Here is a 25,257-nt window from a genome sequence, read left to right as displayed (position 1 = left end):
GAACGGTTGTGCAGCGCAAGAGGTCGGTTTTTTCAATCAAGACGCTGCCGCGACGCTGCCTCGCGACGCTGCCTGCGTCGGCGCCGCTGCGCCGCGAGGCAAGATAGGGGGGGGGGACAGTAGGAGAGGAGAAAGAGGGGGAAGCGTAGGAGAGGAGAGGGTGATACATATCACGTACTGTCGCAGCGCATTGTCTTTAGGGCGCCTTCACGTGTGCACGCCCCCTCCGTTTTTAAGACTGGTTATGGGAGAGGGGAAGGGGGAGGGGAAGGGGAGAGGGGAAGTGGAGAGGGGAAGTGGGGAGGGGTATGGGAGAGGGGAAGTGGAGTATGGAAAGAGGGGAAGTGGAGAGGGTGAGTGGAGAGGGAAAAGGGAGAGGGGTAGAGGACATGGGGGAATGGTGAGGGGGAGTGGAGAGGAGGTGTGTGGAGAGGGTATGCGCATGCGCAGTAAGGGTGGTCACGCCGCACACCACTAACAACCACCGGACAGATACTGCCGTTTACTGCCGGCTGCCGGGAGATACGCCGGACAACGGAGACGTGACAAGGTTAGACTAAGAGGAGCTACGCCCCTAATATATTAAGAGCTTAGGATGCAATAATTCAAGTGGTACCCATGTACCGGGTCACCAGTTACAGCTCAACCAAGATTATAACAATCTGGTCACAGCGAACAGACCTGTTCGCTAAGCTACATCGATACACGTGGAAAGGCATGATGACCAGTTAACAGTATCGAACTAACTTTCAAGAAGTGTTACTTATATAGAAATTTAATAATAGCTTAAAATACAATAATTAAAGTGGTACCGATGTCTGCTGGGCAGCAATTTTACCCGCTGGCTTGAACAGTTTCACAGTGCCGCATTGAAAATGACGCTGTTGATATAAAAGCTTGCTGAGGAATGTTCTCCTATAAAGGCGTCAAGGTTAGCACAAGTATGGGGCATTACATATTCAATGCAGAATATACGTCATGGCAATACTAGCGATAGTCAAATACAGGAATGTAACGCAGAGCCTTTTACGCACGTAGTAGCAAGTATCATAGAACTTCTTGAGGGCCTAGTTGGTGCATACTGATAAAAAATATTGTTGTGTGTTACGTTTTTTTTCTCGCGCTCAGTAATTTTTCGTAAGTAACAAGTATGTTTTCCCGATAACCGCCTAAATTTACTGCAGATCATTCACCCTTTCAACAGAACGCGGGCTCGATATCAAAGAAACTTCGCTTAGCCTGGATTACGTTCTTGCTTACCGGTAGCACCTATATGTGTATATATCAGGCCGAGACTGGCCAATAATATTTTGCTTGCATAACTCTACGAAATTTTGGCTTCTTTGCAATAATTAAAGGAGTACTGACATTATTTTGAGACATCGCAAAGGGGACATTTTTTGCTTCGTTGGTGTGCAGTGTCAACGCTGTCCACACACTGGAGTCGGAGAACACGTATAAAATATTTTAATTTGACTTTGAAGTTTTCGTCGCTGAGCATCTGCAAGCCAGCTCCACTGCAAGGACATTATCCCGACGAGTCAAGACAGTTCCCCCGAGTATGCGAGTTCTGCGTCCTGCATGAAGCCTAAATCGCAGAAATCACTGCCAGGGTCGCAGGACGACAATTCACTCATCGTTGTTTATGTGCACCACGAGCAGATGACGAATTTGCTGCTAGTACGTCGCGAGTTTCTGTATCTCCGTGACGTCACAATGCTATGAAACGACACTGAGAAGCCGCCCCCTCAATATCTAAACCGAAAGTCTCTTTTTAAGGTGGCGCTAATTAAAATATATACGATGCATTCCCAGGCACCACAATAGTCGTTTTAGGTTTCTAGACACCAGTATTTTTATTTAGAGCAACAATCCGAAATTTTTAAAAATTCGTGTGAGTACTACTTTGAGCTTCTTGTGCTTCGAAAGGTAGTCTCCACAATACACTCATTCCGAGCTATACTTTCTCGCCATGAGACGCACAGGAGGAGTAGAGTAAGAGCAAAGCACAAGAACTATCCGCGCCGAATGAAGTGTGAACAGCGCTCTGAACGCGCGGCTAGTTCAGGCCGTCTGCTGCCGACATCTAAGATAGGCAAGCGCATCCGGTTACCGATAGTTTTGCTTTTCTTTCCTTTGACATTCCATATTTTGCTTTGCCACTGGAGCGCCACGTAAATGCTTTCCACTGATCGCAACTGGCGCAGCGCAGTTTCTCTGGCAGCAGCGTGCGTGAAGCGAGCGCTCATAGCTCCCTTATAGAGTTCTCATCCTGCTTCCATATCTGCCTTGTTATCAGCGCCTAGCTGCGATGCGAACAGAGGGCGGATAGAATAGCGAAGCTCCAGTGCACGTGCGTTCAAGTCACCGGAGAGGCGTTGCTGTTTCGAACTCAGTCGGTCTGAGGACGCGAAAACGAGCTCTCACTGCGCCGTCTCTTACAACGAGCATCTCGGGTGCGCGCGCGCCTGCTCGGTAGCCCCGCACTCGTGGCCGCTGCAGTGACCAAATAATTTCAAAATTAACGTCTGCAGTGCCGGCGACACCTTGTTCGGTACCTGCTGGCTTTTTAATAAAAAAGCAATTCAATCCTGCCTGCATTTTATACACTTGTTGGGCAAGAAGTCGGAATTGCCAATCCTTGCCCAAGGGTCTCATTGGAGGGGTCGTAACTATTAGTGCAACGACATTATGCAACATGTTTTCAATGATTATGAAAGCTGATGTGGAGGACAATAAGTGGACAAAGTTTGAGAAATATGAAAAATGTTTTTTTTTTAATTGTCGTCAGAAGTTTTCATTGTCCGGTGTTTTCTTTAATTTAGCCCGAAGATATCTCTTTACTGAAAAAATATATAAATATAAGATTCAGCATTGTAGTAGATAATCATGCGAAGAAGGTAATGCGCAATTTTTGTCGCTCTGCTACAAGGAGTTTTCTAGATAAAGACCTTCAATGTAAAGAAAATAACGTCTCCTAGACCAATATTGAGGTTTTTTATAAAAACATCTACACTACGCATCAAAACTAAAAATACCTGAGCAGAAGCAAAAACATGCATATTGTGAGCATTCTTCATACTTGCCATCTTCTCACCTGTATATACTCATCATCACCGCTTGGGTCTGAGTAGTGGGGCTGAGGCTCGAGGGCAATAAAGAAGAGTCTTGCGGCCTGAACGTTGTCTCACAAGTGGTGGATTGTGCTGGCTGGTCCCTCAGTCCTCTCGCTGTACTGGTGCCCCTACGACTTCCGCTACAACACACCCCTGGAGCTCCGTTCAGGTCGCCGTTTGCGCCAACAGACCTCAGCAATGTCGCAAGACGAGCGCTCCAACCCTGGCGCATCTGCGACGCCTGCCCCAACGGGAACTCCTTCTTGTTTGGTCACCACACCCCAGAAGGATCCACCGGTGTTCGCTGGCCTTCGTGGGGACGATGTTGAAGACTGGCTGGAGCAGTATGAGCGCGTGAGTGCACTCAACCACTGGGACGACTCTGCCAAACTCACTCGCGTCGCCTTCTACCTGACGGGTGTAGCCAAGACTTGGTTTTTTAACCACGAGCTGGACTTCGTGGATTGGACCTCATTTAAACACCAGTTGCGGCAGATTTTCGCGAACCCTTCAATCCGCTCAGACATCGCCAAAAAGAAGTTAGCCGAGCGTGTTCAGCAAACCGGCGAGTCCTACACTTCTTACATAGAAGATGTCCTCGCCCTTTGTCGCCGCGTGAACAACTCAATGACGGAGAATGACAGGGTCCGCCACCTGCTCAAAGGCATTGGGGCTGCGGCATTCAATGCCCTTGCAGTGCAGAACCCCACTACAGTCTCAGAAGTCGTCGCCACGTGTCAGCGCCTTGATGAACTCCATCTACTACGTCTGCAGCCTGACACAACTCATCTGAGCGCAACCAATGACACCGAGCTACGCGCGTTGATTCGTTCCATCATACGTGAGGAGCTTCAAGCACAAGCTATGTCTTGCCCACTTGAGCTCCGTACGACGTCTTCTGGCAGCAGCCTTCGCAACATCGTCAGGGAAGAACTTGTTGCCATGACGTGTGCGGAAGTTCCCAGGCATGACCCTCTACCTACGCCAACTTACGCCCAGGTTGCAGCTTTCGCACCTTCTCAACAGACACAACCCCACGCGACCACAATGCACGGTTCGGTGAATGTTCTGTCACCACGAACGTCGCTTCCGCCTGCCAACGCCTGGCGCCCTCCTCGGCCAGTTTGCTATTATTGTGGAGTCCGTGGCCATATTTCCAGGTTTTGCCGACGCCGTCAACAGGACGAAAGACGGGGCTACGACTCCTATGAAAGAGACGAGTTTCGTGCTGCGGTACAGCAACATGGTCGCTCCTACCGAAGTTATGAACGTCGCTCACCATCTCCGCAGAGCCTCGACGGTGCCGGTGCTTCTCGTTTCCCCCGTCGCCGCTCTCCGTCACCGATGCGCCGCTCGTCTTCTCCCCTTCGACCAGCTAATTCGTCCCCGGGCCATCGCCCGGAAAACTAAATAGTGCAGCTTCGGGAGGGAAAGCTGCATCATTCGGGCTATGTGAAACTCCTCCGCAGCGGCCCTCAAATGTACTGTTGGTATGTGTTGAAGGTGTATGGACTCAGGCATTGGTAGACACGGGTGCAGCGCTTTCCGTCATTAGTATTGAACTGTGTTCACGCTTGCGAAAAGTAAAAACGCCGTATACTGGACCTCCCCTTCGGTGTGCCAATGAAGTTCTTGTTCAGCCCGTTGGTGTGTGCACAGCGCGAGTTTTCATCGATGGCATACTTCATCACATTCCGTTTCTCGTGCTGTCGTCATGTACCCACGAACTTATCTTAGGATGGGACTTTCTTTCTTCAGCGTCGGCCGTAATATCTTGTCATCAGCGAGTAGTTCATATGACGGACACGGAATTTTCATCTGATGACGATGCTCGAAAACTGCGTTTAGTCACGGCGGCCGATTGCTCCATTTCACCTGGCAATGAGAATGTTGTGACATTGACGTCTGATACCATCCTTAATGGTGACGTGTTTCTCGCCCCATGCGATCGCTGGATATCTGGTGGCATTGTAATTGCGCCTAGCTTGGTCAGGTTTCATGACAGCCGAGCGTTGGTCACAGCACGCAACACTACATCTCGGCCATTTCTTCTGTCCCAAGGTACCGTTGTGGCCTGCTTTGCTGACACTGAACCTCTTGCCCTGACGCCTCTTCACGCAGATCCACTACTCTCGCCTGCTGCTAATGATGACCATGCGACGACCACAGCGTTAACTGCCACCATCAATCCTGATCTCCCTGCGGCGCAGAAGGAAGATCTCTTCGCACTGCTTCGAAAACACAGTGCTTCCTTCGACGTCCACTCCAAGTTTTTGGGGCGCACTTCCGTCGCAGTGCACCGCATCGAAACCGAGGGCAATTCGATCGTACGCCGTCGACCATACCGCGTGTCTTCCGCAGAGCGCAAGATCATCGAGGACAACGTCACCGACATGCTGAAACGCGACATCATTCGGCCGTCGTCCAGTTCTTGGTCGTCGCCTGTTGTCCTGGTCCGGAAGAAGGACGGCTCGGTACGATTTTGTGTCGATTATCGGGCACTTAATAAGGTCACGCGCAAAGACGTATATCCGATGCCGCGAATTGATGATGCCCTCGACTCCCTCCAGGGCGCTGAATATTTCTCAAGTCTCGATCTCCGGTCAGGGTACTGGCAAATACCCATGCACGAAGCGGACAAGGACAAGACGGCCTTTGCAACGCCCGATGGCCTCTATGAGTTTAATGTAATGCCCTTCGGTTTATGCAACGCTCCGGCAACGTTTGAGCGTATGATAGACACAGTTCTTCGTGGCCTTAAGTGGAAAACCTGCTTATGTTATCTGGATGACATTGTCATTTTTTCTTCCACTTTCCGTCAGCATCTTGAGCGACTGGACGAAGTTTTGACGTGCATTTCTAACGCTGGGCTTCAACTTAATACTAAAAAATGTCACTTCGCCAGAAAGAACATCATAGTGTTGGGCCACCTTGTTAGTAAAGATGGCGTTCGACCGGATCCTGACAAAGTGACTGCTGTGACACGTTTTCCTCGCCCCGAAAATCACAAGCAATTACGCAGTTTTCTGGGCCTAGCGTCTTATTTTCGCCGCTTTATCCGCGACTTCGCGTCCATCGCGTCGCCACTGCACAAGCTACTGACATCGGGCACAGCCTTCACTTGGACGAACGATTGCGACATCGCTTTCGACACCCTCAAGGCGGCGCTGACATCTGACCCCGTCCTCTGTCACTTCGATGAGCATGCCCCTACTTGTCTCCACACCGACGCTAGCGGCCATGGCATCGGTGCCGTCCTCCTACAGCGTGATGAAGCAGGTCGAGAGCGAGTTGTCGCCTACGCCAGCCGCGCACTCACGACTGCCGAACAAAACTACTCGATCACGGAACAGGAATGCTTGGCTGTAATTTGGGCCGTACAAAAATTCCGCCCATATCTTTACGGACGCCATTTTACCGTAATTACAGACCACCACGCTTTATGCTGGTTGTCATCGCTAAAGAATTTGTCCGGTCGCCTCGGCCGCTGGGTGCTCCGGCTTCAAGAGTACACATTTGACGTTGTTTATAAATCTGGAAAAAAACACCAAGATGCCGACGCCCTCTCTCGTTGCCCCCTCCCATTACCATCTTCTTTGAGCATGCCTCTTCATTGCTCGTCCCATGATGATGAGGCTACGCATCCGCTTACGTTGTCGGCACTAGCGGCTGCTGGCACTCTGTCTTCCAATCGCTACGCTCAGTTGGCCTCCTGTCAACAGCAAGATCCATACTGCCTTCGCATTGTTCAACGCCTCTGCGGAAAGTCTCCACCACCTAATGCCAGGTTGCGCCGACAACTCAGGCAATTCAAGCTTGAAAACGACGTGCTGCACCGATACGTTTACAATGATGATGGACACCGTTGGGTTCCCGTTCTTCCACGTTCGCTTCGCGCGCAGGTCCTTGAGGCCTTTCACGACGACCCATCTGCTGGCCACTTGGGATTCTGCAAAACATACAGCCGCCTTAGGAGCCACTTCTTCTGGCCTGGCCTCTCCACTTCTGTTGCCAAGTACGTCTCTTCTTGCACCCTATGTCAACGGCGCAAGCGGCCGACTTCCGCTCCTGCTGGCTTGCTACAACCAATCCCATGTCGCGAGGAACCTTTTGCCATTGTTGGGATGGATCTAGTCGGACCTCTTCCTGTAACGTCTGCAGGATATCGCTGGAGCGTGACAGCGGTTGACCATCTCACACGGTACGCAGAGACCGCTCCTCTGCGCTCTAGTTCTGCCTCTGACGTGGCCACCTTCTTTCTCGAAGCCATCGTCTTGCGTCATGGTGCGCCCCGCGTCCTATTAAGCGATCGCGGCAAGAGTTTTCTATCCACAGTTATACAAGAGATGCTTAAAACTTGTGGCACAGTTCACAAGACAACATCAGCATACCACCCTCAAACCAATGGCATCACAGAGCGATTCCACCGCACGCTAATTGATATGATATCCATGTATATCAGCCCAGCTCACGACAACTGGGACACGATATTGCCATTTGTGACGTTTGCTCACAATACCGCCGTCCAACGCACTACTGGGTATTCACCGTTCTACCTCGTTTATGGCCGTTCGGCGACATTCACCATTGACGCTTCATTCTTACGCACTCCAAGTGACAATTCTACAACCCTAACCGAGCAGTTCGTTTCGAGGCTTCAAAAATGTCGGCAACTTGCTCGGCTCAGCACAGAAGCCAGTCAACACGATCGCAAACAGCGGTACGACAGCTCCCATCGTGACGTCTCTTTCCGTCCTGGCGACGAAGTGCTCCTGTGGACGCCTACTCGTGTTCCCGGATTGTGTGAAAAGTTCCATTCGCGATTCATTGGACCCTACATAATTAATGAACAAACATCCCCTGTAAATTATCGTGTCACCCCAGTTGAGGCTTCTTCCGACCGTCGCTGCCGTGGTTCAGAGATAGTCCACGTTTCCCGTCTGAAGCCCTTCGTTCGACGTCTCTACCCAGTCTAAGTCGCGGCCAGGCTGGCCGCTTCGGCGCACGGGGAAATTAGTGTGAGCATTCTTCATAATTGCCATCTTCTCACCTGTATATACTCATCATCACCGCTTGGGTCTGAGTAGTGGGGCTGAGGCTCGAGGGCAATAAAGAAGAGTCTTGCGGCCTGAACGTTGTCTCACAATATATTTAGTTAAAGAAATTTCAGCTACCTAACTTTAATATATTTTGTGCAATTCATAACGAAAGTTGGCCAAAACAGCAGAGCGGATGAGCGCTCTACTCCACCTCTTCGTCATTATTGATTTCCTCTGCTTCGAAAAAATTTTCGGCGGCCAAACAAATTGCGGATCTCTTCTTTCCACTCATCAGGCAATAATATATAAAATTTTGAAATAAATTTGAGAGGTCGACCAGCCATCTATTGTTCGATCTCACCCGCTCAGTTTCCCGCCGACGTTGCCGTTTGCGCTGGGCATAGAGTTTCGTACAATACCCTAGAGAGGAAACTGGCGCTGCGATCGTTCAACCACCATGGGAATGATGCGAAGTACAGGTTTCGGATTGGATAGCGTTAGCTAGCGAACTGTCTACGGATCTTTTTCTACAGTTTCAGTTTCGTTCTTCGCGAGGCGTGGGTAGTGGGGTGCGTTTCAAAGCACTCAAGCAGCGTCTTTGTTGTTCAAAGAGGCTGAAGACCGCTAGATCTCTTTGTTTGCTCCGACGCTGCAGCTTTACAGGTTGTATTTGACACTTTTAGCAAAGCGTCGTGCACTCACCGCTGCGCAAAGATGTAGCGTCCCATTTCAGTGCAGCAAACTGCATCGAGTTCACGTTTGTTTAATAAGCGCGTCTTACCAAAACTCGTTCAAATCAGCTGCAAAACGACGGCGAAGCTAAGTAGACGCACCGTCGCGCTACTCTGACTCGACTACAAAACAAAACGAGAGATGCGTTGGAGGCAGACCACTTGAACAGACGCAGCTGGCATCGCGGCAGATGATGCGTTAAGTGTTTCTCACTCAATACAGTACTGTTATTTACATAAATAGATAATGCGTACTTTCGAGGGACAAACAAGCGTGTTTCTTTTCAAGTGTTGCACAAAAATAATTCATTATTTGGTGATGCGAAATCTGGAACACAACTGCAGAGCAATCCACACCCTGGTGTTTGAATTTGTCCAGGTTTCAGTTCCATCTCACGGTCACGCAAACTTTTTGCAATAAGTTTTGCATACAAAAGAATGAAGCAAGTTTTAATTGGAATTAACTTCATATCACTTTGTTTTACACTCGGCAAACAAGCGTTGCGGATCTCAAGAACCTAATCCTTCCGAAGCAAATCCGAAGCCTGTACTTCCCATTATTCCCATGGTGGTTGAAGCGCGTCTCAAGGAGCCCGCGTAGACACTAGCGCCAGATTCCCCTCTAGGTATTACTGTAAGAAACTCTATGCGTCGAGCCTTCCGCTGCTCCACCCGCTGCTTCGCGATCTTGGCAGGCGTTAAGGTGGTGCCGACGTTGACTGGTGCCGACGGTGTTGATGGTGTTGACTGGTGCCGACGTTGACGTTGCAACTCATGACACCGTCGCAGCCGGCGCAGTGACTGAGCGTGTGTACGACATAACGCGAGCCTTTCATCTGAACGACGAGGGGGAGTGTAGAGGGGGAGTGTAGAGGAGGTGTTTGGAGAGGGTTTTCGTATGCGCAGTAAGGGTGGTCACGCCGCCCACCGGATTGAACTCTGCCATAAGCTGCTTCGCATCTAAAAAAAAATTGGCCGTGTATCTGCGTGCTTCGCTGCAAATGTCGTCTAAAGACGATAGAAGAGGCGCTGCGCTAAAGTCACTGGAACGACAAAAGTACCGCGTTCGTTTTCTCTTCGCCGCCGCGCCCTTTCGGCGGCTTCGCCACATAAATGGTCCAGCTCGCTCGCCTCGCTGGTGTCGCCCGACCGCCCATGCACGGCGCTTTGAAGGGCGATTGTTTTCATAGCCTCAAAAAAGCGTGCAGGAACATTACGAACATTGGTATTGCGTGAGGTGACTGTATGACGAACTTAAATAACAGTGTGTACCATGAAAATATTGGCACACATGTCATGTAAGGCATCATTTACATGCCATGCTCATGGTGCACTCGCCGCCGGTTCACTGGCTTGATATGCACCAAAATCGGTATTGCGTGACGTGACTGTATGACGAACATAAATACCAGGTGGTAACTTGAAATATTGGCACGCATGTCACGTAAGGCATGATTTACATGTCATGCTCATGGTGCACCCGCGGGCGGTTCGCTGGCTTGATATGCACCAGGATTGGTAGCACGTGACGTGACTGTATAATTGTACCTTTTGTGTCAATCCGGCAGATCCCACGCATTGTGGGAATCAATATAATTCGAAGCAGCCAGCAAAGAGCTGCATATATCGCCTTGTTCGTCTTTGAGGCAGATGAAGTCATTCATGTCATGACATCTAGTTCACTATATATCGCATGTTTGTCATGCATGCATGCATGTAGAATCTGTTATATACAACGCATGACCTGTAATTTGTGTTCGTCGCGCGCCCATGTCATGCCATACCAAATTTGGTATACATCCGGTTAACAAAACGGCCGGAAGCGCACAAAGACAGTGTAATGTAAACCATGCCGTACATGTCATGCATGTCATGATTTTCACGTTACCACCTGTCATTGATGTTCTTCATACAGTCACCTCGCGCAATACCAATTTCGGTGTATATCAAATCAAGCTACCGAACCGGACGCGAGCGCACCATGAGCGTCGCAAGTAAGTGATGCTGTACATGACATGCAAGTCATGATTTTCATATTACCACCTGTCACTAACGTTCGTCATACAGAAATATCTCGTCATATCAATTTTGGTACATGTGCATTTCTTTAAACGACCGCGAGCGCCCCGAGACCATGTCATGTAAATCATGTTTTAGATGGTATGCCTGCCATGATTTGCACGTTATGACCAGTAACCTATGTTCGTCATACACTCTTGTCAGGCCATATCAATTTTGGTGTGTATCAAGCTAGCGAACCGGCCGCGAGCGCACCATGAGTGTGGCATGTAAATCATGCCGTACATGGCGTACAAGTCATTATTTTCATGTCACCACCTGTAGTTTGTATTCGTCAGACAGTCATGTTATGCCATAGCAAATTTGGCATACATCCCATTAACGAAACGACCAGGAGAGCACACAGTTGTGGGCGGCTAGATAGATAGATAGATAGATAGATAGATAGATAGATAGATAGATAGATAGATAGATAGATAGATAGATAGATAGATAGATAGATAGATAGATAGATAGATAGATAGATAGATAGATAGATAGATAGATAGATAGATAGATAGATAGATAGATAGATAGATAGATAGAAAGTTCGCTGAGAAATGCATCGCATTTAATAAATGCCGACAGCCGAGCGCGTAAATGCCGCGCAGTTCGCATTTCTTTGTCGCGTTAGTACGCGTGCGTGCGCGTGTAGGCAACTGAAAACTGCCGCTATTTCTTTCCTAAATATTTGGGGAACAACGGTATGCTTCATTCGGGGTTGCAGAAGCACACGCAATTTGTAAAACATGCGTTACTCCGCGTAAAATCAACACCGCGCCGCCGCAGCTTCGGCCGCGCTGGACCAAATATGGCGGCGACACGGGACGGTCGCGGTACTTTTCCCGTTCCAGTGACTTTACGCTGCGTGAGATATGGACGCCATCTGGCAATACGTCGGGAAACATGAGTGCTGTGGCGAAGAGCGGCGGTGACCAACGCGACCGGCGGGGACGCCAGCCAGCTCGAACACGCGGTTTGGCGCGAAGCGCCGAAGCAGAAGAAACGTCCGCACTCAACGAGTACTCTCCACACACTCTTTTATTTAGACGTCGCCTGGGTAAAACAGGAATGCCAGAGCGGCGCCCCATGGCATTCGTACAGTGCAATAATGAACCGAAACCGCAACAAAACATGAGCTTGTGCAGCGGGCACGGAGGAAGACGAATTTGAGCGCAGTCGCATTTTCAGCGCAGCTTAAGAAACTAGAGTCTCTAGAATTACGTATCTATGCATTTTCTATTAAAGGAACACACCACATATTATTTACCTAGTGATGTTGCGCCTCAGATATGCGTAATGTTTGCTTTTTGATCAACAATATACACAAGTATGAACCTAGTCAGCCGTTCAAGATGGCTGGCCCTTGGGCAAGTGGTTCAACTTTGGCCGGGTGGCTGAATCGAGTGACGTGCCGACAAAGAGAAGGACATACAGACCAAAATTTCTGCGTTTAAGTTCCCCAAGAAAGACTATCGTCTTTAAAAAGGGAGGTCCATGCGGTGATACCCCGATGTCGGACTTGAAGGCACGAAATTGCTGTGATCTGTGGTTGGCCAGATCATTTGACATAGAACTCTTCGGCCACGTAGACCTCCAATCGCTGTTGTGACAGGAAGAAAGCCTTGAATGGAAACCGCTGGACGGGGAGTGTCCGGAGCCCTCTTACTGTCCTCCATAAGCGTGATAAAGGCTTGCGAGGATCTAACTATTGGCAGAAGGCAGCCCAACGTTGCGACTCTAGCTTGTCTCTCCGGCGTTGCATCTTCTTCTGTAAGTGTCTAGCGGTCCGTAGATCTTCGATCGCCTTCGTGCGTCGGTACCTTCGTCCAGCACGTCGTCAGAGTGCCCGAAGTCGTTATACTTCTACATCAAATTACGTTACTCTTGAAGAGCATGTGAAAGTGCACATGGTGTCTTGCACTGTGCACTTGATTGTATCTTATAAGTCAAGCGAGTTGTTGTCTTGACAATGTTCCTCCATGAGAGACTGAAATTTGGTCCAGTCCACTCTTTGGATGGTGTCGCGTACCTTGGAAGGCGACAATCCTCTGACCTTTACATATGTGGGAATATGGTCACCCCCATGTCCGCGAACCACCTGGCACGTCTTATGAGACTTCGTGAGAAAAAAAGCTAAATTAAGGTAGCTGCTGTATGCAGAGCCACGTAAAAACGTTGGACTGCCATCATTTAGCAAGCAAAGCTCATTGTCGGAAGCAAAAGATATCAGACTTCTGCCTTTTGCGCTGATCTTTCAAAGAAATTCGCGATACAGCCTTGCTGCTCGCGTTCACTTGTCCTGTTTTAATATGCGCTGAACAGTTTAGAATTTATTCCTAGCGATATTTCGTCACAATTAGCGAACGCAAATATGTACTTACTCGTGAGCTGAAGTCACACAATATGACTATATGAAGCTCTATTCAGGAATCTCTTCGTTATAGCGTGTTATTTGTCATTAGTTGGTTACCTTCACTAGTGATATGTCCAGAATAAGGATTAGCTCAAATCGTCTCTTGCTAAGCAATTTTAGCGTAAAAGTTCTTATAGCGAAATTGTGCACGGCAAAAATCCGGAATTTCGTGGCATCGTCAGTGCGCGAAAAGTTCAGTGTACCACAAGTCGCTTGTTTCCGAATACCAATGAAGATTGTGCACGAAACGTCAAGCGCATGCGGCAAGCCAGAAAAGATGACGCCTGTCGCGAAGCGGTGAACGCGGACTAGTAGGTGTGCTTGGCGAGCAGACGTCTAAATGCGCCTCTCGATGATGGTGCCGTCATCGATATATCGCCGTAGACTCTGCGGTGTGAACGTTAATGGGCACGTTCCAAACGTGGCCTTCCATACCAAACTGGCCTCCGCCATGTTACCTCGGTGTCATGCGCTAAATAGCTTCGCGAGTACACCTTCATAGAGTGTAATGGCTGACAAACATATTGTGAATACATGGTCATGGTGCTGAACGTCCTGAATCAATCCAGTATAAGTGTCGAAATCTGGGCCGTTTGGTTCATGTTACTTGAAGAAAAGCCAGCAGAATCACGGAGCATGAAAAAGAAGCATACGCACACAACGCCGCACTAATAACTGTGTCTTTATTGAAAGGTAGCATTCACCTAAGAACCCTCACAATGAATGTGTGATACCTCACTATCGCCCATAACGTCACCAGGAGTAGGAAAAAAACTCCACACTCTTCTTTCTTGCCATCTTTGCAAAATACTGAATTCCTTGTCAAGGAGGTAAATCGACTGTGTGCTGATACTCCTATTTCACGTTACTCTTTGCTCTTTCCGCTTCCCATGTAGCTAACATTACTGAAAAGCGGGTGGAAACCACATGCACAACAATGACGGGCCAGATTAGCGCCGTCATTTGAGTTCAAGGAAACGTAATGCTGACGCAGCCTAGCATTGATACAACGGCCTGTTTGATCGATGTATGCCTTATCACAGGTCAGTGGAATGTTGTACACCACACCTGTGGCACATTTAGTGATACAACGCTCGTGTTTAGTGGTGCATACTGGATTGCTACTTCTTCCACGAGGTACACGTGAGCATAGCCACGCAAGTTTGCAGGGAGATGAAAATACAATATTTATGCCCTGTCGCCCAGCTACATTTTTTTGGTGTTATGCGAGACCTTATGTACGTAAGGTAGGTCTTCAAATGGTTTCTGCCGGAATTGTTCTACTGGCATACCACTAGGAGCGTGCGATCTCTTAATCTTCTGAAGTACAGGTTCTGCCACCGTAAACAAAAGATCCTTAGAGAAACCAGCAGCTTCCAGCCTCTCGAACTGGTTGTCTAAGATGGTCTTCATGAGGTGGGGGCAACGTTTTATCAACGCATTTAAAAAACAGTTTGAAATAATCCCTCTTTTAACGATCTTTGAATGAACAGACCCAAACGGCAAAAGTGCTTTCTTACTTCTAGGCATAAAACACCAACACGGATTTTGCAACGATGGCAAGAAAGGTTTTTTTTTTTGCTACACCTGGTGATATTGTAGGCGATAATGACATACCGCACAAGTGCTGTGAGGTTTCTTGGGTGAATGCTTACTTTCAATAAAGACGCAGTTGTTAGTCTAGCGTTGTGTGCGTAGGCTTCTTTCTCCTGTCCCGTGAATTTGCTGGCTTTTCTTCAACTTCACCTGGCTTTAGGTTATGAGAGACGCCGCAGTGGCTCTGCGAACTTCGGCTGTTCAATTGCCATCATCAGCATATCTTACAGCAGGACGGAGGCGTCGCCCAAGGATTCCTTTCCTGCGCAAACTAATTCAATTTATGCCTGCGAATATATTGATATCATCGCTCCACCTTGCCGTCATCGGCCGTGCATTCCATCTCTTCGTATCTATTCCGACGATCTAACTGACCATCGGCTGTATGTTCTCCTTATCCCGTGACATGCTTAGAGCCATTATTTTCTCGTAATACCTACCAGGCCATCGGCCCCCCCGTTTGTCCCCTGATCAACTCTACAGTGTTTCTTCTTCTTAGGGTTGCACTTATAATTTTTTGTTCCATCGCAGGCTGTGTCGTCCTTAACTTCTCCAGTTTCCTTGTCATCCTCCATGTTTCTAGTCCGCATGTTATATAAATTGTAGGCACCTGGGCCCGCCGCCACCCAGAACCCCTCAGACACGAGGCCGAGACACCAAGGAACACGTGTTTACTCTTCCAAGCCTCGGCCACGACTACACGTCAGCGGCCGCTGAGCACGAGCCGCGAGACGCGACCACGTCCCTGTCCATCGTGCTCTCCTATGCCATCGGCGCGCTCGCGGCTGCCGTTCCCATAACATATATGTTACTCGAGGTACAGCACAAGAATGTTTTGCGACCCGCGCCGGACAAAACGCGCCTACCACCATCAGAAATTGAACCCAGGACCTTCAGCGTAAACAGATGAAAAAAATCACAGCATATCCACGAGGTGAATGATGGTGAGGTAGGCGAAGCTCCGGAGCTTATGGGTGATACCGTCAATCCTCCGAGAAGTTCGCCCCATAAAATCATCATGCAAACACGTGAGGTGCGGTGAAGTTCTCGTTCCTGATGCCAGAAACCGCGATAAGGTTGTTATCGAACCAATGTCGATCACACACGTCGCAACTGCGCCCAAACGAATGAGCGAGAAATTCCCGCTCGAACCGCGCATCGGCTCCTTGAATGTGAGACCGCTGGTGCCGCTTGGTCGCCGCTTCCCGCGCACGAGCCCCATCAAGGTCTGCCAGGCGCCGCGCTCGCTTCGCCGCCGCTTCTCGGGCTCGCCTTTCGGGGTCCGCTGCTCGGAGTGCACGTTGCGCCGTGGCGTCATTGGCGCGTACCGATTCGGGATCCGCCAGGCGCCGCGCTCGCTTCGCCCACCAACGATCCGACACGTACGGCGACGATCCAGGAGACAGAGAGGCACTCGTTCCCCGCGCCCCCAGGCACAGCCCGCGCAGCAGCCAATCGGAGAGTAGCGGCACTTCCACTGCCATCTAGTGGCGATTCACACAAGCGCACTATTGCGCACACTTCTATTGGACCAACGCCATCTAGGAAATGAGACGAGAAATGGTGATAACGATGTACAGCGCCATCTAGAATAGCATCACTCAACTACAGTTTGTATGTACTTCTATGAGACAGCGCCATCTATTATACTGTTCGGGAGATACTGCCGGTTACGCCTGCCGCCTGACGCGTGACAAGGTTAGACTAAGAGGAGCTTCGCCCCTAAAACTTGAACACGCGGTGTCGCTGTTATTCAACACTTTTTCATCTCTTAAAGCTTGCATCATCCCCTTGACTTCTGCCTTAAGCCGTGTTAGACTACGTGCGCAACGTACGGATCGTCGGTAAGGATCGTGACCGTAAACGCAATCAACGTAATGAGCTTGTTCAGGCGTTGTTGTATTTAGCGTAAAGTACGTAACGTTTAAGGCGTAAATGTTGGCGGGCCCGCGACTTTTACAACTACTGATGCGACCGTTACGTACGACCAATGGGCATAGCAGTTTCGGTTTTCATTTTCTGTTCACGGGGCTTCCGTCCTCCCCAGATTCTGCGTCTTCATGCGCGTCTTGCAAGTCATGCAGTAGCGTGTCTGCGCAGTTGGTTTGCCGGTGTTTGTTGCGTTGCGTGCCCGTGGCCTGTAACCATGACCCGTAGCCCAGCCAGCCCAATCATGTCCAAACACGCGAACCTTGCTAGGCTGCAACACTTGTAGCGAGGATGCAACGCATTTTCAGAACGGTGATTGGCTCGTCGTAAAAAAACGTACCTTACCGAAAAGCTCAATGTGAACATATTACGTCGTTAGCAACGCAAACGAACGCTGCAGCTGTCACGCGATACGACATTTGTGACAGATGCGACTGTGGTCTGAACCCTGCTTTATTGGGCCTTTTATTGCTGTAGCCACTAAGTCACTGCAATCTGTAGTTTATACCGACTGTTCGATCAGCAAAGGCAGCTAAAATTATTGCGCAATGCTAACATGAACCGTATACTTTAAATAAATACAGAGCTGCAATTTTAAATATGGAGGACTTTGTTTTGCAACACAAGCTTACTGAGCCAACTCAACAATGCATATACAGTATAGTATTTTCATCACCCATTTTCATCAAATTGTTGCTAAACTAGGTTCGTGTAGCCCTTGAAAAGGCGTGCAGTTACGTGTAATAAAACGCTGATGGTGAACTTACTTGTCCTGTCTTTTCAAGCGCAGCATGGCGAAAAATACATTCCAGTAGTCTTGGCTTAAACTGCCAAGTGGAGTATTTTTTTGCACTGAAAAAAAAAAGAAATCTTAGTGAATAATTTCGAAGTCATTGTCGAAACGGTTTCTGAGTTTTCGTCGTTATCTCAGCTTCGGACAAGTAACCCTTTTAAAGGGCCCCTTACCAGGTCTGAGCATTTCGATATCATCAGTACAATGCATACACTAGGAGCTCACTATAATGCCTGCCAAGATTTGCGACGCTACCCTCCGCGGAAACAGGAAGCCAGCGGCGTTCAAACTGAACGCCGCTTGCGCTTCTTCTCGGGGGCACACGCCCCAAGATGGAGGGGATGATGTACAACAAGGAATGGTCCTACGTACTTCTCTGTGCTCTGAAGTTGAGAGTATGACGGAAACCCGTCAGGCGAACTGCTGTGCCGATCTTTTATTGTGAACATGGTTCCCGTGGGGGAGCCGAAACGTCAATACATTCGTTTTTAAATCATTTGGTCGGTGTCCGGATCCCTTCTCTGTGCTCTGACGTCGCTCCTTTACGTAGAAATCGGTGCTCTGACGTCGCTCACAATAGCACGGGACAATTCGAAGCGACATGTGTAATTTGTGCATTCTGTTGGTTGAATAGATAAATGGAAGTTGAGAGAAATAATAAAAAATTGGGGGACCCTTAAGCTTCGCCTTTAAGAGTTGAACGCGATAGCGAAATCCGGCCCCTAGTGCGCACTTCAACCAGTAAGTGCATAGTTATTATAGTGTATTGTTACACACCCACACGCAAATAGACACACACGCACGCGCACGCGCGAATTGTACAGGTTTTCGATCTAAAGCGAGAGTCGCATGGCCTCCAAGATACACGCCGCGCGCCCGCCATCTCGCAGGCCATGAAGAGTCGAGACATATTTCTCACGATGCCTCACAGATGGCAGCACATTATCTAGCGTTTGCGTTTTGCTTGATCAATGCCTCCTATTGGCCGCGAGATCGAGCGGAGTCGCCGTCTGGCGGCTACTGGCTGAAGCGCGCCTAGTGTGGATTGCTCCCTGCGTCGTCTGCTAGCCACGTCGTGTTTGCATGTGCGCGTACGTCCTGCACATTCTCAAAGGGCGGTTTGTCCTGTTATGTTAGTGCGATTTTAACTGCTCGTACGTATACCTAACATTGTGTACAGAAGCAAATTGGCTTGCTCGGCTGCAGGCGCATTGTAATAAGATCAGTGAGTGCGACTTTCGAGAGGGCTGTGTATTGGCGTCGTACCCTTCGTTCGCCAGAATCATTTCACTGCTGATGCCGCTTTCTGGTTCAAGCACATCGTAAAGTGGGCTTGGCATAGTCCCAAACATGAGGAACATTAAATTGTGTGTGAATGCAGCGTTTTAGCGTCTCCGTGTAAACAAAAACGAGGCTCATGCACTTTCGCGTTGTTGTTAGGTGTATAACTGCAGCACTGTAGTTCATGATTAGCTTTAGTTTCGCTTAAGATGTCCTTTTATTTTACGGTCGTGGTCCCGCTACAGCGACATATTTCTATCGAGTTAAGTCCGAGACTGTCCCCTCAAAAAAAAAAAAAAAAAGAAAATGGAATGATACGGCAGTGATAAAACGGTGTTGCCGCGCGCAATTTGAACTTGGGGCGAAATTTATGCAGACCCACCCGTGTTCTTAGCCCGACGGCGTGCTTTACATTTATGTCGTGTAATTTCACGCAAAGCATCATCCTTTTTTCACATTATCTTGAGCGTTTGTGTGGAGTTGCTATAAATTGATGGAAGGCAGCGGACAATATTGTTTTGAAAAAAAAAAAAAGACAGTTATTCCACAAAATAACCGGACCTTTGTTGCATCATGGTCGTGCACCTAATCAATCGATGAAAGCTCTGTGCTAAACTCTTACCTGCGTATGCGTATTCGCGTGAACAGTGCTGTTGAACTCACAGGAATATGGGTATACAAATGAACAAGAAGTAAACACTTAAGTAGTTCAGTCGTGCTATAGCAGTGCGTAGTACACAGAACACAAGCTAAACTAAACACGTACAGAGAAAACAACTATATATATATATATATATATATATATATATATATATATATATATATATATAGTGCGTAAGCGCAGACTGTCATCCAGGGCGAGCATCCCTTTCATCTGCAGATTGTGCTTCTCTCACTAGTAATAGGAACGTTGGATGATCTTCGTGCATCAATTCAACAATGAGGAGTGTACATATTACCAGTAAGCAGCAATCACCGCATTTTATTCGCCGACAATCGGCTCACACTGCTCACAACGAAGCGCCGCTGTGTGCATTTGTATACGCGCCTCCGACCGCCTCTCCACACTAACGCGGCGACGCTGCTGCCACCTATAGGTCGATCTCGCCGCCAATAGAAAGCCGGCGTTGGCTTGATATGTTTTCTGCGAGATGGACATAGCTGTCCATTTTTAGAGCTGTTTGAAAGTTCGTGTGTGTTTTTAGCGGCGATGGCTGCACTATCCCGGCCAAGTTTTTCGACGTAGTTTGATGGCCTCCCAAATGCGCCTACAAATCGCCGAATAGGCTCGTTTTCGTCCTAACACTTGCCGAACAAAATGCGTTAAGGAGACGCCTTTCACTACATGGCATTTATGAAGTGTTTTTTTCCGTAGCAGCTGCAAGTAACATCGTGGCTTTGTGGTAGGACACCTGCTTGCCACGCGAACGGCCCGGGTTCGATCCTAAATGGTTTATTCTTTACTTTATTTGCTTCTTTCTCGATTTTTCGGTCACGGACGATTTTTCGCTCACAACCAACGGTGCCGACGCCGACACCGGAATTTCGGCGACACGAGCTCTGTAACTCTATCGCGTTAAAACACGCAAACGGAATGCGGGCGTCTTTCTACCGGTGTACTTCGAATCGCAGCGAGATGCGAGACTAATCTGCCTCCGTTTCGCATGCGTTCCTGTTCTCGCCGCTTCCGCCTCGCGCAGGCGCCAGCCCTGACAACGCGTGGCGGGTTTTAACAGCGAAGCTGCTTGGCAAATTATTCCTTTTATATCGTACTTTATATCGTATCGGGGCGTACTTATTGCCATAAAAAGTCATATCACGTCTTTTGTGATTGATATTCCGTCACGGTTGGAAATTATTTGGGTGTGCTCCTCATCACATGCATCTAAAACAGTCTTCGGGGTCTGTTACAGGCCGCCTGATAGCTCAGACAGCTTTATCACTGATTTGCACGACAATTTGACGAATTTGCGCTCGAAATTTCCTAAAGCTGACGTCTTCCTCTTGGGGGATTTCAACTACCCTGAAATTGACTGGTCCAATCTAACTTCCCACTCACGCAGTTCCAGAGAATTCCTTGATTTAACTCTTGATTTCTCTTTTGTTCAATTAATTGATCAACCCACGCGCCATCACAACATCCTTGACCTGCTTCTATCATCAGCTCCTGAAAAGGTTACGTCGACCTTATATCTAGAGGGTCTCAGTGATCACCGCCTCATTCAGTTATCTATTAGTTTACCTACATCCAACCGTCATGTTTCTCCAAGGCCCATACTTGATTATAAAAGAGGTGATTATCAATCCATAAATCAGAGCTTAGAAGACTTCTCTCGCTCATTTATGACCACTTTCTTCAACCGCTCAGTCAATGAAAATTGGTGCCTTTATAAAGAAAAATTGTTGAGCCTGGTACATCAATATATTCCTCGTTTGACTATTCGCGTAAACATATCTAAACCTTGGTATACTCGTACACTTCACACCCTTCGAAATAAAAAGAAGCGTCTTTTCAGAAAGGCAAATTTATTGCAATCTTCGGTGGCGTGGGCTAAGCATCGTGTTTCTGAAAAGGTTTACTGTCATGCAGTGCGTCAAGCGAAACACAAGTTCTTTTCGCATGACCTCCAGTCACTCTTAAAAAACGACCCCAAGAAATTCTGGAAATTAATCTCTCCCACGCGCTCTAACACCCGCATTATGATTTTAAATAGTGCTGGTGTTGCGATCGCTCCTGAAATTTGTCCAGTCGTGTTTAATAATTACTTCACTTCAGTCTTTACGAAAGAAAACTACACTAACATGCCTATGCCACCTACATTTGAGTATCGTTTTATGGATCCTATAGACGTTAAACCTGAAGGTATCTCATCGTTAATAAGAAATCTCAAGACATCAACATGCTCGGGCGTCGACGGCATAAACTCAAAAATTTTAAAGCAGACTGTTGTCACGTCTAGCACAATTCTCAGTCATATCTTTCAGCAATCGTTACAAACTGGCGAGGTTCCATGTGATTGGAAAATTGCAAAGGTCATCCCGGTCTTCAAATCTGGGGACAAATGCCTGCCCAGTAATTATCGTCCCCTATCCCTAACGAGCATACCTTGTAAGCTACTTGAGCACATTATTTCTTCACATGTTGCATCACACTTAGAGCAAAACCAGTACTTTTTTAAAAATCAGCACGGCTTCCGCAAGGGACTTTCCTGCGACACACAGCTTATTGAATTCACGCATGAGATATTTAACAATATGGATGAAAATTTACCCACAGACAGCATATTCATCGACTTTTCTAAGGCATTTGACCGTGTAGCGCATTGTCGATTAATAGCTAAAGTGTCATCTTTAAACTTAGATTCCCATACAGTCTCTTGGATTAGAAACTTCCTGTGTTTTCGCAAACAGTGTACTGTAATTAATAACATGTCTTCCTCTCTCTCGGAGGTGACATCTGGCGTCCCACAGGGGAGTGTAATCGGGCCTTTGTTATTTTTAATTTTCATAAATGATCTTCCCTCTGAAATTACGTCATCCATTCGCCTTTTTGCGGACGACTGCATAATCTACCGCAAAATCGCTTCACCATCTGATCATATAGCTTTACAGCAAGATCTTGATCGTGTAACCACATGGTGCTCAGATTGGCTAATGACATTAAACGTAGATAAGTGTAATCAAATGACCTTCACTCGAAAGCGATCACTCTCAACATTTCAGTATTTCCTTGATGGTAGCCCTCTAAAACCAACGTCATCTTATAAGTATCTAGGCATCCATCTGACATCGAACCTTTCCTGGTCCAGTCATATCAACAAGATTACAGCTGACGCGTCTCGTACGCTTGGTTACCTAAAACGCAATCTTCGCGATGCCCCTACTTGCACGCGCAAGCTCGCTTATCAAACACTTGTGCGTCCTAAACTCGAATACGCGTCTTCTATATGGTCACCTGAACAAGCATATCTATCCCGAAGCCTGGAATCGGTTCAAAACCGCGCTGCTCGCTTTATAGTCAGTGACTACAACAGGCATTCCAGCGTAACAAAAATCAAGCAGTTGCTCTCTCTTTCCTCCCTCGCCTCCCGCAGAAACATTTCACTTCTCTGTCTGTTGCACAGAATCATCAACAGCAGGCATCCTTCTTCTTTGCCACTTCTCAAACCTCATCGATGTTCCCGTCGTTTGCAGCATAACCTCAGTTTTCAGCGTCTATACGGTCACACTAACGCCTTTAATTTATCTGCGTTACCACGTGCCATTGTACTGTGGAACAATCTTCCTGAGAATATAGCTAACGTCAAAGAGACCGAGATCTTTAGGAGGCTGCTTGAAAAACTGCCTCTTGAGCCCTAGAAGTGTATGTCTTATCTATGTACTGCGGCTAGTTGCTGATTCTTAATCCGGATAAGTCGCCTTTAACATTGTGTAACGCTTTATCCCCATTACTTTGTGGCATTCATTGAAAAATATGACATCAGTTGTATTATATACTTATGTACGATGGTTCGAATTGTGTAATGTTATTTTTTGCCGTCTCGTTTGGTTGTTTCAATTTGCGCAGCCAGGACTTTTCGTGTATACAAGCATATTGTTTACTTCTTTTTTTTTTCCTCACTTTGCATTTGCATTGATCGCTCTTTGTAAAACAAAACAAAATGTATCCCCCCCTCACTAAATGTTCCCCCGTGGAACCCGTGAGGTACTTGTATAAATAAATAAATAAGTATAACGGAAATATCATCATTATGCCACTGCTCACATGCCACTGCTCACATGCCACTGCTCACTGTTCACCCCTGGTCCACTAAAAAGGAAGAAGGCAACAGTTAGCCCAACACTACGGAACGGGCATATGCCACAGAAATTCGTGCGGACTATCAGAAAACTATCACCATCATCAACGGGCATGTGTCACAGAAATTGGGTGAATCCCACTGCTCACGTAGCAGTGGTCCCTAAAAATGGAGAAGGCAACAGTTAGCCCAACACTAGGGAACGGGAAAGGCAACGGCGACTGCGAGAAGACTCCGAAGTGATGGAAGGCCTACGCCAACGACCACCTGCCCGTAGATCTATGAGAGATGCGAACGCTTGCTTTCAGCGCGAGCTTGTGTCTCTGGAGTTTCGACATCCGTGTCGTCTCTGTGACTGTATCAGAGGTGCGAACGCTTAGTTTCAGCGCGAGTTTCTGTATCTGGAGTTTAGACATGTGGGTCGTGTCTGTGATTCTCTGTGGTTTAACTCGAACCTCTCTGCGCTGAGAATCAACGTAGAAACGACCTAGCATCACCTAGCTAAGGCCTAACAACGACATAGAAGCAACCTACAAAAACCCTCATCACTTAACTTAGGCCAAGAAACAACCTAGAATATACCAGATTGGTATATTCTAGGTTGTCTTCAGAATGGTCCTGTTTTGCTGTGTGAAGTCTTGCGCGGTTTACTGCAAGCTTCGCCAATTTTTGTTTTGGTGCGTCGTCCCTGACAGCAGTTTCAGCGGTGTGACGCGGTACGGATCTCTGATCTGTAGCAGGCACTCCATACGTGCGCGAATAGAGGGATCCATCCCACAGACGGTGGCAGAGAACGTTAGGGACAGAGAACGTTAGGGAGCCTACATGACCGCCCGTTTTTGCCGGTCATGTAGGCTCCCTAGAGAACGTCGAAACAACACGACACCGCTCGCGCGCTAAGGCACTTCATGCGCACGTGACCTTGCGTGTGCATAACGTGTTGATGGTCGATGAAAACGTACACCCGCCAAAATAAATAAAGCAGCAACAGAATTGACGTTTCGGCGCCCAGTACGGGTGCCTTGTTCACAATGAACGAATGCATGCTGGTCTTTATTATATATGCGTCGAAAGGCGCAACGCGCTTGCGTATACCTCAGGGAGTGGACCCCGTGTCCGATTTATCGTGTTAGTAGTTGATTGTATGCAAAAAGATTCGATGAGCAGACGGGATGATAACTTTTTCTCTTTTTCTCTTTTCTCTTTTTCGGCACCCGTACTGCGCGCCGAAACGTCAATTCTGTTGTTGCTTTATTTATTTTGGCGAGTGTACGTTTTCATCGACCATGATTTTTCCACGCCAGACAAGTTTTCGTCAAACCCTAGACTTCATTACGCTTCGCGAAAAGCATGGACAGTCCACCGTAACCAAGGTCCGGCAATTTGTATTCCTCAAGTCAAAGCTGGCATCGTTTCAATGCCACCTACAGTTCAATCTGCGTTGTAAAGCCCACAGCGTCATCCCGAAGTCACTTCGCCTACCAGTCTTGGTCTGTACG

General features: G+C 47.9%; 1 protein-coding gene across 2 annotated transcripts in view; it reads right to left on the bottom strand.

The window, feature by feature from the left end:
* LOC119402404 (uncharacterized) overlaps positions 1 to 25,257 on the bottom strand; it is a 347,414-nt gene that overhangs the window by 290,045 nt on the left and 32,112 nt on the right. For both annotated transcript variants that reach the window (XM_037669544.1, XM_037669543.2), the window contains exon 3: positions 17,653 to 17,737. In XM_037669544.1, the coding sequence (XP_037525472.1) occupies positions 17,653 to 17,737 (85 nt within the window). The remainder of the gene's footprint in view (positions 1 to 17,652; positions 17,738 to 25,257) is intronic.

Source organism: Rhipicephalus sanguineus, chromosome 8, assembly GCF_013339695.2.
Source record: "Rhipicephalus sanguineus isolate Rsan-2018 chromosome 8, BIME_Rsan_1.4, whole genome shotgun sequence".
Classification (NCBI taxonomy): domain Eukaryota; kingdom Metazoa; phylum Arthropoda; class Arachnida; order Ixodida; family Ixodidae; genus Rhipicephalus; species Rhipicephalus sanguineus.
Note: the sequence above shows the minus strand (reverse complement) of the source record. Positions and strands in the feature narration are given on the sequence as shown.